At 44.2% G+C, this 14,157-nt stretch overlaps 1 protein-coding gene across 1 annotated transcript in view; it reads left to right on the top strand.

The window, feature by feature from the left end:
• Positions 1–14,157, top strand: part of FANCD2 (FA complementation group D2) — a 50,416-nt gene extending 36,259 nt beyond the window's left edge. Inside the window, exons 31-44 of the mRNA XM_035894661.1 lie at positions 1–92; positions 946–1,074; positions 1,271–1,386; positions 2,868–2,981; positions 3,523–3,650; positions 4,991–5,090; positions 5,528–5,650; positions 6,439–6,532; positions 7,102–7,173; positions 8,457–8,495; positions 9,138–9,212; positions 10,312–10,386; positions 13,336–13,482; positions 14,017–14,157. Coding sequence (XP_035750554.1) covers positions 1–92; positions 946–1,074; positions 1,271–1,386; positions 2,868–2,981; positions 3,523–3,650; positions 4,991–5,090; positions 5,528–5,650; positions 6,439–6,532; positions 7,102–7,173; positions 8,457–8,495; positions 9,138–9,212; positions 10,312–10,386; positions 13,336–13,482; positions 14,017–14,157 — 1,445 coding nt within the window. The remainder of the gene's footprint in view (positions 93–945; positions 1,075–1,270; positions 1,387–2,867; positions 2,982–3,522; positions 3,651–4,990; positions 5,091–5,527; positions 5,651–6,438; positions 6,533–7,101; positions 7,174–8,456; positions 8,496–9,137; positions 9,213–10,311; positions 10,387–13,335; positions 13,483–14,016) is intronic.

Raw genomic sequence — 14,157 nt, 5'->3', positions numbered from 1 at the left:
CTGCTGAACTTTGCTTCCTTCTGGACGACCTGTGCTGGAAGCTGGAACATGTGCTGACCCCAGGCTCCACAAGGAGAGTGCCCTTTCCAAAGGCAAGTACCGCAGCAGCCAATGGGTCTAGACCTGGGCCAAGGCAGAGCACATCGGTGGCCTCCAGGCCTTTCCCAAGAGAAATGTTTTTTCAGACTTATTTTCACCTGACAGTGAAATGGAAGTCTGACGCCCAATTGTGTGTCAGAGCAGCACTTGCTCTGTCAAAAGAGACTTCTGGTTCTCTGCATGTGTCAGGAAAGGGTATATAACTGAGGGAAAACCTTGTAGCCTCAAAACTCAAGTGACCCTTTTCCTAGCCATCCCTGAGGAGACTGGCTCTGCTGTTCAAGAAGCAGCTCAGCTTAGGCAGGCCAGATAGCTCCCACACCCACACACTGCTTCTTCTGCAGTCTCTAGAAGAATACCCTGAGTGCAGTGACTCCTTGCATTCCTGGCTGATGCCTTCAGGAGGAAAGTAAACATGTGTGGCCCACTGCATTAAACTATGAGAAATTAACTACAACCTGATGGACTCCCCCATATTCAGTGCTCTTTCTCCTTGTCTTTCTACCTATCTTAATTCCCACGTGCAGAGACTGCCTTCTCTTAGAGTTTGAGTAAAACCTTGGACTCTGTGATCTTAAAAGTCTTTTCCAACCTAAATGATTCTGTGATTCTATAGGAGAGCTACATGTAACATCAGTTTTATTCTTTTCATCGAATGTTATCCCCTTGCCTGAGTTGGTGCTGGTTGTTCAGCAGAAGCCAGCTTTCTTACTCTGTGACCCTTGCTGACAGAGTGCATGACATCAGGAATCGCACTGCTCAGAAGCAGTCTGAGGTAGTGCTTGATGCAAAGTTTTTCTCAAGTAAGGCTGGTAAAGTGACTTTAATCTTTTGGGTTTGCTGCAGGAAAGAGGCTACAAGGATATTGGCTTTTCCCACCTGTGTCAGAGATCCCCCAAGGAAGTTGCTGCGTGTGTAGTCAAGCTACTAAAGCCACTGTGTAATCACATGGAGAACATGCACAACTACTTCCAGGTCAGTAGGCACCAATTTTGACTCAAAAATGTCAAGTTTTGTCACTTCTAAAGATATTTTTATTTTTGTTTGTGGGAAAAAGACACTTGTTTTGGTTTTTTTAGGTTTTTTTAATATGGAATTTAAGAAAGTGGGTTCTTGTGCCATTATCTTTCCTTGGAATAGTGTTTAATGAATTATTTGTTCTTTATTAAAGGCAGTTATACAAAATCAGGGCATGGGAGATGAACCAGGTGTGAATATCCAGGAGCACCAGCTGATGTCCTCTTGTTACCAGCAGCTGTTACTAACTTTTCGCTCCCTATTTGCTTGGTGAGTTTAAACAAAAATGTACGTAGTCACCTAAACGAGCAAAGTCCACTTATTGCTTCCTCTTCTTGTTCCTTTTCTTTAAAGTGTTTGTACCCAGCAAATGGCCTGTCAGCCATGCAGAGCAACACACTGCAGTGGTTGGAGACTTTTTTAAGCACTTTATGGTTATGTCAAACTTCATTGCCTGATCCTGAGCTGAACTAAAACTGTAGGTGATGAAGCACTGAACTGTATAGAATTCAATGTGCTTTTGGATCAAGACCAGCATAAGTGGTGTTCTGGTCCCTCATCCTTTGCTAAATTGTCACTGCCTGAATCCTGAGCAACAAAAGAATTTATTTTACCAATGGGAAAGGATGAATGTGTACTTCATTGACAAAAAGCCCGTGCTGCTGATACATTCAAACTGGATTCATAAATGTCAAACTCAACAGTGCTTGTGCAGCCTGGGTTTGACCTCTGCATCTGCTAATATAATCCAGGATAGCATCATCGAAGTTTTTTGTGAGCCCTAATTTAGATCTGTGTGCGGAAAGTGTTTTACCTTTGTTGTACTTCAAAAACTGTGTAAAAAGTATATGAGGTCTGAGGTCTGCCTCTCCCGCTGGCCACTACTGGAGCCTCAGGGACCCTGATCCACTCCTGCCTATTCCCGGATTTGTCATTTTCTCATTAGCCAGTATGAATGTTGGTTGTTCCTGTGCCTACCTATCTTGTAAACCAAAGAACCTCGTCCACTTTGTAACAGCAGGCAGCTCAAGATCAGTTTTGCTGTTCAGTTTGGATAGAGAGTAACATAATTCTGTTTTGCTGTGGGTCAGGCAAATATATATTGGGGTGAGCTGCCCAGCCCAACAACCAAACTACATCTCCTTTTACATACATTTAGTCAAGCTCTCTTACATTACTGATTGTTAATTAACTTGTGTGTTAAAGGTGAGCTTGAGCATTACCATTATCAAATACATGTGTTCAGTCTATAGATCTAGAATGTGGATGCATTTCACAGAATCAAGCATTTCCAGAATGCATATCCTCACTGAATGATTTCACAGACACCAGTAGTTCAAAGAATTAATGAAGATCTCAGCAGGGAGGAAAACTGTTGGGCTCCTACCTGTTGTTCAGGAGGTGACCAGCCACTATCACTGCACTGGCACAGCAAGTGTCATTACACAGCCTCTTTTTTTCAGGTCTGCATAGCATTATTTCAGTATATATGGGCCTCCACTTAGGTGAAATGACCTGTCCCCACCAAGCCAGGTCTGCAAGCTAACTGAAAAGTTAATATTGTGTGTGCACAAGATTTTCCATTCCCTTTCAGTTTTGTGTGTCCCCTTATAACTTTCATATTGGAGGGCTCTTGCATATCCAGCTTCTTTATTTTTCATTTTGCAAAAATATGCCCAGATTTGCTTTTGCATGTGATACCCCTCTTCCGTCTAGTCTGACGATGAACTGGATTTTTTTTTTCTCCTCAGGAATGGTTTTTCTCAGCATGAAAATACTGACTTGCTAAGGTCAGCTCTCCAGATGCTTGCAGACAGGCTAAAGCCAGGAGAGACAGAGTTTCTTCCTCTTGAGGAGCTGATAAGGTAGAATCAGTATTTCCCAAGCTCTGAAACAGATGAATTTCAAGCAGTTTTTCTTCTTTTGTCTGGGCATTATGGGTAAATGTGTGTTTGGGAGCTCTCATAGCGACCCCACTAGCTTCAAACAGTGCTTTGTGTTTAATTGAATGGCAGCGCAGTCAAACCTAATGAAAAGGAGCTACTGGATTATAAAATATGCGTTAGGATCTCATTCATTTGAGATGAAGAGATTAGTAGGATTCACAAAAGGAATGAGTATGTTCTGGATAGTTAAAATGCCTACATGAACACTAGGCCAAAGCGGTATATAAAGATGTTGCTAGACTTAAGGTGACTGGGGCTTGAGAGGAGTTTCTCAGTGTCTGAATTTTTATTTACTGATGGTTGACTATCCCTTCTTCAGAAGGGCACTGCCAGAGAAAAAGTACTGGGCTAGGGAGACCTTGGATCTGAGATGATCTAATACCTCTTTTTTATTTATGTGCTTCTGGGGGATTACCCAATCTACACTGGTTTTACTTTTTCCCTTTCTTGTCATTCCCAGTGAGAGTTTTCACTACCTACTGAATTTCCAGCAGAGTGTTCCCAGCTTCCAGTGTGCTTTCATCCTCACTCAGCTCCTGATTGCCATCGCTGAGAAACCAATGGCTGGCTGGAAGAAAGAGAAAATGGGTAATGTGTGAAGAACCTCTAATCTCAGATTAGTTCTTGTGCCGTCCTTTGCCTGTAAATCTTGGGTTCTGTCTCTGGAGTGTATCTTTTGAGGGAGAGATTTCCCTTTGATATCCTAGTAATCTCATTGGGTGAACAGTCCTAGCTGTTAATAAAAGGAATAGCAGTAAATATAATGGAACCTCCTTGGTATTTGTTTTGCTGTGCCTCAGTCACATGCAGCTCTCTTAGATGGTGTTTTTAAAAATCAGAGCCTCACAGCTTTTCAGAGGCCTAAGAATAAGCCTGCTGTTCAATTTTGGTACCATCTTAATCACTGATTATGGAGGTGATCATGTGGCTTCCTAATGTAAGTACAAATGTCTGTGACAGCTCATTTCCAAAAATTATGGAAATGAACTGCAAATACAGCTGTTACTTCAGGACAGAGAGAGGAAAACCTAATGATCTTAACCCCATGCAACAAATGCTTTCAATTAAGAGAGCTCTTCTCATGGATTAGGACCCATTCTGTAAGAGGAACCGCATTCAAGCAGATAAGGCATAGATGTGCTTGCAGGGAACATACAAGAGAACTAGTTGGTCTCCATTTTGTCACACACTGAAATAAAGACTCCAGACAATCACCTCTCTCAGCCATACTTTGTCATACCAAGACACCTCTAGAATTTGTCCTTCTCAGACCCCCATAGCCACTCAGAATTGTAAATTCCTTACTTTTAGACTATTTTACTTACTATCTTAAACAGTCCCACATTGGGAGAACTGCACGCTAAGTGTGGCAAGGAATAACCAATTTTAACTAAAGATTTCCTGGTTTTAAACATTCCTGCAAGAGACAAGCAGGTTTCTTAGCAGCTTTGATTTAAGAAATCTGTAAACTTTAAACTTCCCTGTTCACATTTATTATTATAGTACTGCGGCCAAAAAGTCAAGTCATTTGTTGTTGGAATTCCATTTCTAGAAATGGCTGCCCTAAGGGTTGCATATTGCCTAATTAAAAACAAACAGTTGGCACGCTGCAGGAGCTACCAAACAAATAAGGCTTAACATAAATTTGTCAGGGAGAAATGGCCAAAGGTGGATCACGGTTCTAATGTGAACAGGAATTTCAGACCAGGAACACACTGGATGTGCCTGTATTTTGTTATCATCATATATGTCCTTGTGGCCTTACTGCTTTTTAGGGGAAATGCATTCTGACTTACTGAGGTTCAGGCATATTGAGGGGTAGCGATATTGTGATCTTTCAGAAAGCCATTTGGCCACACTGCCTTTATATGGGAGAAGGAAATTGTCTTGGATTCTTCCTTCAGTGAGTTATCCCTTATCTTTTACAGCTTCACTAGCAAAGCAGTTCCTCTGCCAGCCATGGGTGAAGCCCAGTGGAGACCGAGAGAAGGGCAGCCAGTTCAACAGTGCGCTGCATACTCTGCTCTGGTAAGGCTCAAGCCATTGTCTCAAGCATCCTGAGGCACTCTCTTTCTAATAATTACTGTTGCTGCAGAGGAATGACCCCTCTCACTCATAAACCTCATACTTACACAGTTTGGCCTAAAGCACTGTTTCTACAGCATTGAACGGCAACGAGTGACAGGGAGAATTCTGTTTGCCATTGGCCATAGAAGTGTGTTTGGACCTCGTGCTTGCTAGACTATAGGTTGTCAGTATACCCCAACACATCTATACATGCATGCATGCATACATACACATATAAGTGTGGATCTGGACCAAAGTGTCTGGTTTTATTTTCACTAAACTGAAAGCAAATCAGCTGTCACTAAAGTCAAGGAGAGCAGGACTGAGTATTAGGTGAAATACAATCACAGATTCACAGGATACTATTTACTGATGAACTAAGGCGGTTTTGGATTTAGTGTCTACCTGGAGCATGCAGATAACATCCTGAAAGCTATAGAGGAAATCTCCAGTGTTGGTGTTCCTGAACTGATCAACTCTGCCAAAGATGGATGTTCTTCTACGTATCCCACACTAAGCAGGTAACTATATCAGTAGAAATTTTGAATTTCATGAGATGCACAGTAGCAATTTCTGCTTTTTAATATTTAATTTTCTTATTTTGAGGTCTATTATGGTAGCATGTTAATACTGCTGTGGCTCACTCTGGGCATTTGTAAACATTCTTTTGGCAGTATGCAACAGGTCAGTGCGTGGTTAGCTTTATGTCAAGGTGGAATGTCCTTGTCCTTTAACACAATGTTGAGTTTATTATTTGTGAGCCATTTTAACTGGAGAATGAACTGCTGTCTGTTGTCCAGTATGTTGCCTCTTTCTGTGCTACTGTGGTTGTATACAGCACTCCAAAAGTCAGCCTCAGAGGCCTGGGGTGGCTGTAGGCAAGTAATCCCAGGCTGTTATGCAGTGTGCAAAACCATACTCAGGGTGTTTCTGCTCCCAGCATAGGAATTTGGAAGCACGGTTTATGCAGGGATGGCCAAAGTTCCTGCACTTTGGAACTACCAAAATCATCTTATGCTGAGAGCTGCAAACCTTTCACCACGCACCCCCTGAACTAAAAGGCAGTGGGTGGTGTCTATGTGTGGTTCAAACTGGGGAACTGATAGTGACTTCCCAGGATTCTCCTTCTGTCTGGGTGATGGGGCTGGGCTACATATGCTTATAAGTCCTAGGGCCAATCTCCTGTGATTTCCTATTGAGACGGATGCTCAGCTGGGTAACCTCCAAGTTTTCCACATTGTTCTGGGGACAGGAAGCCTATCTAGATGTTCAGACCTGGCTTTTAGTTTTGCTCTCACTTTCTCCACAGACAGACTTTCCCAGTTTTCTTCAGAGTAATGATGGCTCAGCTAGAGAGTTCAGTGAAGAGCATCCCAGCTGGGAAACCATTAGACTCAAGTGAGGTAGGAAAATAAAATGCACTGGAGTTTGAGGGGGGAAAAAGACATAAGTTAAACTGTACAGTACAATAAAGGTGTATACATTGGAAAGGAATCTACTTCTGAACTTTTTCTAGGAAGTGCAGTCAGGCAGTTTCATTCATCAGCCAAAACTGACGTACAGGGTAACATATAAGTAGCATAATTTTTTTTTTCTGGCTTGTACCACGTCAAAAATCCAGTACATCCAGCAGAAGCTGGATGAGAAAACAGGTAGTCATCAGCAAAATACTAAGCTGTGCAGTTGGTCTGTATGCCTGGGTGGGAGCACAAAATTATTTTGCAACCAAGAGCTGCTCTGAGAGCAAGGAAGTGTGTTAACTCTCAGCATTTTAAGTCATGTGGGCACTGATCAGACTGGAATTGCCATTAGGTGGGTTTGCTGTGACAAATCTGCCTGTGGTGAAGCTTTGTTCCTCTGTTCTCAACAACAACAACAATGCTTTGGGTACAGCAAATGCTGAGAGAGCATCCAGCAAGGTGAGAGGAAATACACCACCTTGGGTTATTGTCCCCTTGCATCCCCCATGCAGGTGCAGCTGGAGAAGCTGCTGCGGTGGAACATTGCTGTGCGGAATTTCCATATCCTCATTAACTTGGTCAAGGTGAGGTTCTGGTTGTTTTTCTGGCTTTCCCCTCAGGTTCCCAGCAAAGCCCAGTGTACCCAGGTTCATGACGACAAGGGAAAAATGTGAAGTGTGGCTGACTAGTGGTCAAGTGGTAAATAAAGCCAGACATAACCTGTGTGCAAGGGCTTCCATTTAGCTTTCACTTCAGTACTACTTAATTCTTAGAGCCTGCACATCTTACTACCATAGTTCTCACACAAATACAGTCTGCACAAAGACAGGATGATGTAAGAAATTGCAGAAAAAGGACAGAACAAACACCCCAATTCCCTACTACAGCGTTTTGTGTCTGACAGAGTCCACTGCCAGCTGTGGAAGGGGGGGCAGATGGGAGAAACCCTTCAGGTAGATCTGGAATGACATCTGACAGAAGGAAACGTTCTCCTGGTGTACTCAGCTGAAGGCAGGCTCTGAACAGGAGGCTTGGATTCCTGTCTGTAGCCTGCATTCAGTGCTTATCTGATAGCCCTCAGCCTCACTTGCTCTTCTGGTACCATACAATCTTCCTTTGAATCCTGCTGATGATTCATGTCGTCCTGTGGTGATGAACTCTAGAGGCCAGCCCCACTGGATGAAGTATTCCCCTCCATCAGTTCTGGAGTTGGTACATTCAGTGTCACTGTGTGTGATGATGTTTTGGGCAGAAGGCAATAGGTACAGCTGCACCTTTCTGCTTGCTTAGGTTGATCATTACTCTTTGCTTTTATCATATCCAAAGTGATGATTGGCAAGTCCAGCTTTTTCAAGTTCAGTTTATGAGCTCTGGTGGATTGAGCTGGATTCCTCTACACAGTAGCATCCACTGGAGCCCTACCTGTGCTCCAGATGCCTTTTGAGAACATGAAGGGTAGAGCTGGACCTGGTTCTGTGTTGCAATCCATAGCAGCACCAGGGTACCTTCACGGCTCTCACTCACATCTGTGTGCTATGGCAGTTAAAATGTTTATTCATTAGTGACAAACTGGTCACTGGCAAAAAGATATACACAAATGTATACCAGAAGAAAGCCTTCAAGAGAGCTGAGACCATCTGTTCCATTTCTTTGTTTGCTCTTGGACCACAGCTGTGTGTGACCTGTGTAGTGACACCTGGTGTCTTGCCAGCTGGCACTGTTAGCTTCATTATTTCCTTCAAAGTACATTATTTTGCACATCTCAATTTTGCTTCATCCATTATGTGGTTACTTGCCCATCAGCTGGACTTGGGTCTCTTGGGTCCCAGACTGATCTGGCTCTCTCTTTTCCCTCTTGCCCAAGCAGGTATTTGACAGCAGGCCTGTACTCAGCATCTGCCTGAAGGTAAGCAAGAATTCAAAACAACTGAAGAGAGCAGTTTAAGTACCAGCTTTCTTGAATCGTTGCCTCTAGTGGAGCAGAGTGGTTACTGAATTCTCTGGAAGAAGCAGATACTGTTTCTTATACCTCTAACTGTCTCCCACTAATCCTCATCGTATGGCTCGACCACAACAAACTTACTGCAACTGGCTCTACTGACGTTAGACTCTTTTCCTTCTCTCCTTTCCCCATGGTGCTGCAAATGAGAGGAGATGTCACAGCAGACAGGTCTCCCTTGGTGCCCAGAAAGATTGTGGGTCCCCCTGCAACTCTCCCTTTTCTGGCTAGCATGCATATATATGTACAGTGATTCTAATATTTTGTGTTTAGTTCAGTTTTATTCCCAGTTTGCCAGTGAATAAAACCAGGGGTGTATACAGTGACGAGACCTTGTCCTTCTAGCCTCTCTTTGCAGTGATTGAAGTGGGACCCTTTACTGATCCTGCACATTCCAATATAGCCCTCGCATGAATATAGTCTTTTACTAAGTGAGAACAGTCTCTGGGGCAGCTCAGAAGAATGTATCATTATCTTATCTGACTTTGTGGTGATTCTTTGAAAAGGAATTTAAATTTGCCTTCTGATATATTTCTCATTCTTTTATAGTACGGTCGTCTCTTTGTAGAAGCATTTCTGAAGCTTGCCATGCCTCTCCTGGACTACAGCTTTAAAAAGCACAGAGTAAGCCTTTTGGAGACAGAACTGTCTGGAACCAGCTGGGAAGCATGACTGAGCTCGCTAGGAGATTCCTGCCTCTGCTTGCGTGTCAGCATGATGCTTGTGACACTTCACAACAAACGTATCTAATGTCTCCAGCTGTGCTCTGCCCCGTTTACTTGCCCGTCCAGCGCTCTCTCAGCAAACAGATCACAGTTTCCCAATTTGCCATCACTTCTGGTTGGACAGCTTCGCTGTTAGCAAAGGAAGCCCTTTCAATCTCTGTCTCCTTCAAAAGTTATTACCACAAAGGTGTCACTCACAGAGTAGGAAGCTCTCATGGGCAGTTAGGTTGGTGAGGGCTCGCAGTCCAGGCAGACAGTGACACTGGTGTCTTTGCAATAATTCTTGGAGCTTTGAGCAGGACAACATGCGTGACTGCAGATGGACAGGCCAACCTTTCTGCACTGTAAGACAAGCAAGAACAGTTCACTTGTGCCCCCTGCTTTGCCAGTGAGACTCACTCTTTGGCTTAGTCTTCACAACTTGTCTCTAATAGATAACTCCTTTCTATTGCAAATGTAAGATCTGTTCTTGTGGATGTTTGGAGGAATGAGGTTATCAAACAGATATCTAGCATTGCCACTGGATAATAGAAAGTGCCGCGTAATCTGCTCAACAGAGAGGACTGATATCCAGAGTTTGTGTTGGATGCATTTCAAATACCACGACCTAGCAGTATGTTTTATACTTTTCCTCCGGTTGCCCTTTTTCAGAAAGCTGTGCTCAAGGCAAGATGTGACAAGGTGGTCTTGATTTTAATTGCCCCACTTTCACTGATATGCATTCATTCCAAACTCTGATTCAAAATCAGTTTCAGTTTGAAATGCTTAGCCTTATGGCATGTGGTCATACTTTTACTACTGGATACTTGACTTAGATGCACAGTGCAGGTCTCCTATGGCTTAATCCTGTCCATCTGACGTTTCCTGCATATGTGCATCATATCTCTGTCCCATAATCCATTGAAAGGGTTGCTAGGACTAATACTGTTTCATTATTCTTGTTTCCCTTCTGGAAAAATCCTTTGCAAATGATTTGCTGGTCTACTTATTTACTGCAGGATGACGTGCAGAGTTTGCTGAAAACCTTGCAGCTGAGTACCAGGCAACTTCATCACATGTGTGGCCATTCCAAGGTAAGATAAGTTCTAATTGCAGCACAAACTCCTGTCCTAAGAACATTTTATTTCCCCTCCACTGCTTTTCCAGGGCATAGGCAGGTTCTACTTGCAGGCTTCCAGCAGTGTCTGTATAAGCAAAAAATCTGAGAGGAGGAGAAACAGCCTTGGTTAATGGCCCAAAAGTTCAAGTATTTGATCTGGAAGTGGCTGGCTTGGATGTCAGATCAGGTTAGCCCACTTTTTTAGGATAGAGGTTCTTGGCATCTTTGGTTGGTTGTAAGAGGGTGTTTCTGAGGACATGAGCTAAGACCTTAGAGACCCTGCATAAAGTATAGATGCCAGATTGATAATATGGGAGAGAAGCTTTGGAAAAGATCAACAGCCTTGTGAGGCAGAAGAATCAGCAGGAGGCGGGCAAGGGGAAAACCTTACTCAAAGTCCTCTTCAGGTGCCTTTTTGGCATTGTTACATTGATACTAGGGGAGAGGGCAGAGGGAGAGGAGGAAGATGGTAACATACAGAGAGACCGGCAGACTGCTTGTAGGAGACCTGAGGCAGGAAGGAAGGAGAGGATTAGCACCCTGCTTACAGTGTGGAGAGCCAGTGCTTGTCGCAAGAGAGAATCACATGGGAGAAGGAAGAAAGAACTTTGTGCGCTGCTTTGTTCCTGTTAGACTCCTAAGAGGTTCAAGAACATTTCTCTGAGGAGGGAGCCTTGCCAAAGTAGTTGAAGGGAGAAAGCCAGCTATTAGCATGGCTCCCCAAGCTAGATTTGCTACTGATTTAGTCCAGAGCTGGCATCAGGAGCATGAAAGTCTGGCTGGAGATCAGAGCATGCCATTGCAGTTATCAGCATAAGGGAGAGTTGGAAGCCTGCACCAACCCTGGAGATGCTAAGTCCTTCTCTTGTTTGAAAGTGAAATCCTCATGCCCGCTTTAATGTCACAATTCACCTTGTAAACAGGATAACATCATTGCAGCTTGCAGTACCTTGTTTGTCTTAGCATTTGAATAGTATTTTTAAGTGCTGTGTCTTATGGCTCCTGTTAGCATATAACCGCAATGAGTGATCACCTGTGTTTTACCACTGCTCTTGTATCTGTTGCAATCTGATTAGGTCTCTGTGCCAAATCATTTTTGCAAGAATGAGAAGGCAGCAGCTGTATCTAGGCAAAGAAATGTACGCAATGAATGCTCCATCAAAGAAGAGTTGACACCAACAGTTCTTAAACTAGTCTTGATGTCACTTTCCTACAAAACTAATAGATGCTCACTTATGTCCCATGCGGTGTTATGTAAGGTTTGATGCTCTCCCTCAATACGAGTGTCTTTAAAGAGCATCACACAGCAGACAACAGCAATCAGCTTCACCTATAATTTCTGAAGTATTTGCCATTTACTCTTTCACACCGAGCCTCTCTTCTGTTCACATACCTAATGCTGGACATAAGGACAGTTTCTGGGGATGGATTTTTGCAAATGCCATGGTACTTTGTTGAGTCTCCAAACTGCCTGCAGGCAGTTGGCCAGGTTCCAAGGCCCAAGGAGTACTGTGATTGTTGATTGTGTCATTAGTGAGGCTTTCCCTGATTTGGTTCTGATTAGTGCTGATGATTGCTAGGTCCTGGGTGTTACACAGGCTAGAGAACAGATTGCTGTTGGTGCTTGGTTACCCATTCCCTGTTGGCAGAACACGAAGCAAAGCAGTGTCCCTCTTCCCAGGCATGTTGAACTCTTCCAAGAAATGAAGCTGGTCTGATTTCAGAGTATAGCTAATGAGAGCATCTTAATGCAAGAAACTTTCAAAGTGTTCTCATGAAAGAGGAAAATATGTACGCACAAAATAATTGTTCATGGCTCTTGGCAGGTTTTCTGGTTTAGCAACGACTATTCTGTACTGCAGATCCCAGCCTAGCCAGAAGAGATGCTCACCCAGAGCTAAACCTCACACAATACCTGGCATAGCTGCCCTTCCTCAGCTCATGTTTGCTTATAGCAACTCCATCTGTTCCCTCCTGTCCTAGTTCTCCAAAAGCCAGTGCTTCTTTGTTCTGGACAAGCTGGCTTTGGAGCCTATAGTGCACACACCTTCCACATAGCTAGTGTAAAGGAATTGCATCAAACACTGAGCAGGAAAAGATTGTCACTGCAGTGGCTTATTCAACACCTTTCTCATTCTTTCTTCTCTGTGCTTGGGAATTCAGCAGTTTCCTGACATGAAACTCCCTGCAGCATTAGTTTGCAGCTTGTGGCTATCAGCAAGCAGCTATCTCCCTTCCTAGGCAGGTAGTTTTGGAGTCTGGCCACTTGTCGTATTGCTTTTTGCTTTGGGCTGGAACTGTGTGATTGCCCGTTGCTGACCTCCGTAGATAACTCTGCTATTTCACCAGCAATAGCTTGTATGCGAGTCAGACTGACCCAAACATTATCAGTTGTGCACACCACCAGCAGCAGTGCTGCTTCCAGACATTCCTGTGCAAGCAAGCTGTGGCTGCCGTGAGCAAGATGGCAGCAGTGCGAGATCTGCGTGTGAAGAGCTGTGCATTGTTCTTAGAGAACGGAGCAAGTGACACCAGTCTGTTGCTGAGATGACAGACCACAGGAAAAGCAGATTCTCACAATAATTTCCCAAGGGTCAGCAGAATTCATCTGATTTATGTAGGGGAGTGCCTCGCCCCTCTCTATGGTTCATGAGAGAAGCTGAGGCCCCTTCTGTTTTTTCCCAGAGTGGATATGGCTGTGTGGATTGTTGCAAGGGATCATGTTGCTGCCTTAGACAAAATGCTTATCTGAGTTTTATTTTGTAACTGTAAAAGAATTTGGCCGAGAAATTACATAATCTGGGCAAGCTTTGTGGGGATCATGTCCCATCCCTCCCACCTGTATAACCAATGGCTTTTTAAATGGCCAGAATGCTTAGGCAAGAGTCAATCGTAGTCATGTTTTATACTGTTTTGTATTTAGATTCGCCAAGACATTGGACTGACCAACCATGTGCCTTTGTTGAAGAAGTCACTGGAGCAGTTTGTGTACCGAGTGAAGGCAATGCTGGCCTTCAACCACTGCCAGGAGGCGTTCTGGGTGGGCATCCTTAAAAATCGGGATCTTCAGGTGAGAATCACTGTCCTGCCAGGGGCAATTAAAACCTGGGAAAGGACAATGCTCAGACAGCTGTAACTCTGCCCTTGTGTGTGGGTAGAGCTAAAAGGCCAAATTCAATGTGATGGTCACGTCTAGTGCAGTGGAAAGGAGTGTTTTATTTCAGGATTAGGGGCCTGCATCTCTGGGGGCTTCCTTGCAGCGAGGCTGTCACACTGACGCGGTCAGTTTGTATTGTTTGTAATGAACGGGTAAGGGGGATCCTTCCTCTGCTCGGAGGCGAGAACTGCAGGCAGAGAAGAGAAGAGGTGAAGGTCACCTGAACCCCTCTTCATGCACTCCCTTGTGTGTGGCTTTAACAGAAGCCAATTCTGGCCGTTTTCTTCATCTTTCACTGTAGAAGCAGGACAGTTGAAACAAAACCTGCTTTTTACTCAAAACTGGTTCATTTAAGATGGTAATGAAATGCCACTTTCTTCCCTCCCATCCCAGCACGCTTTGGCTGCTTCGCACACACTCAGTGCCGGTCTTTTGCATTCAACTTAGGGAGAAGAAATTTTGTCTCAAGCCTCTGAAGAGCGGGACTCGGATGAGGAGGGCTCCGCGGACAGCCCTGCTGAGGTAACGACCGCCTTCACAGGCAGCGCTGCCTGCTGCTCTGGGCGGCGGGGCTCGCGCTCGCTGTAA

Source organism: Egretta garzetta, unplaced genomic scaffold, assembly GCF_000687185.1.
Source record: "Egretta garzetta isolate BGI_Z169 unplaced genomic scaffold, ASM68718v1 scaffold215, whole genome shotgun sequence".
Taxonomy (NCBI): Eukaryota; Metazoa; Chordata; class Aves; order Pelecaniformes; family Ardeidae; genus Egretta; species Egretta garzetta.
The sequence above is the reverse complement of the archived record's forward strand: the minus strand, read 5'-3'. Positions and strand labels throughout refer to the sequence as shown.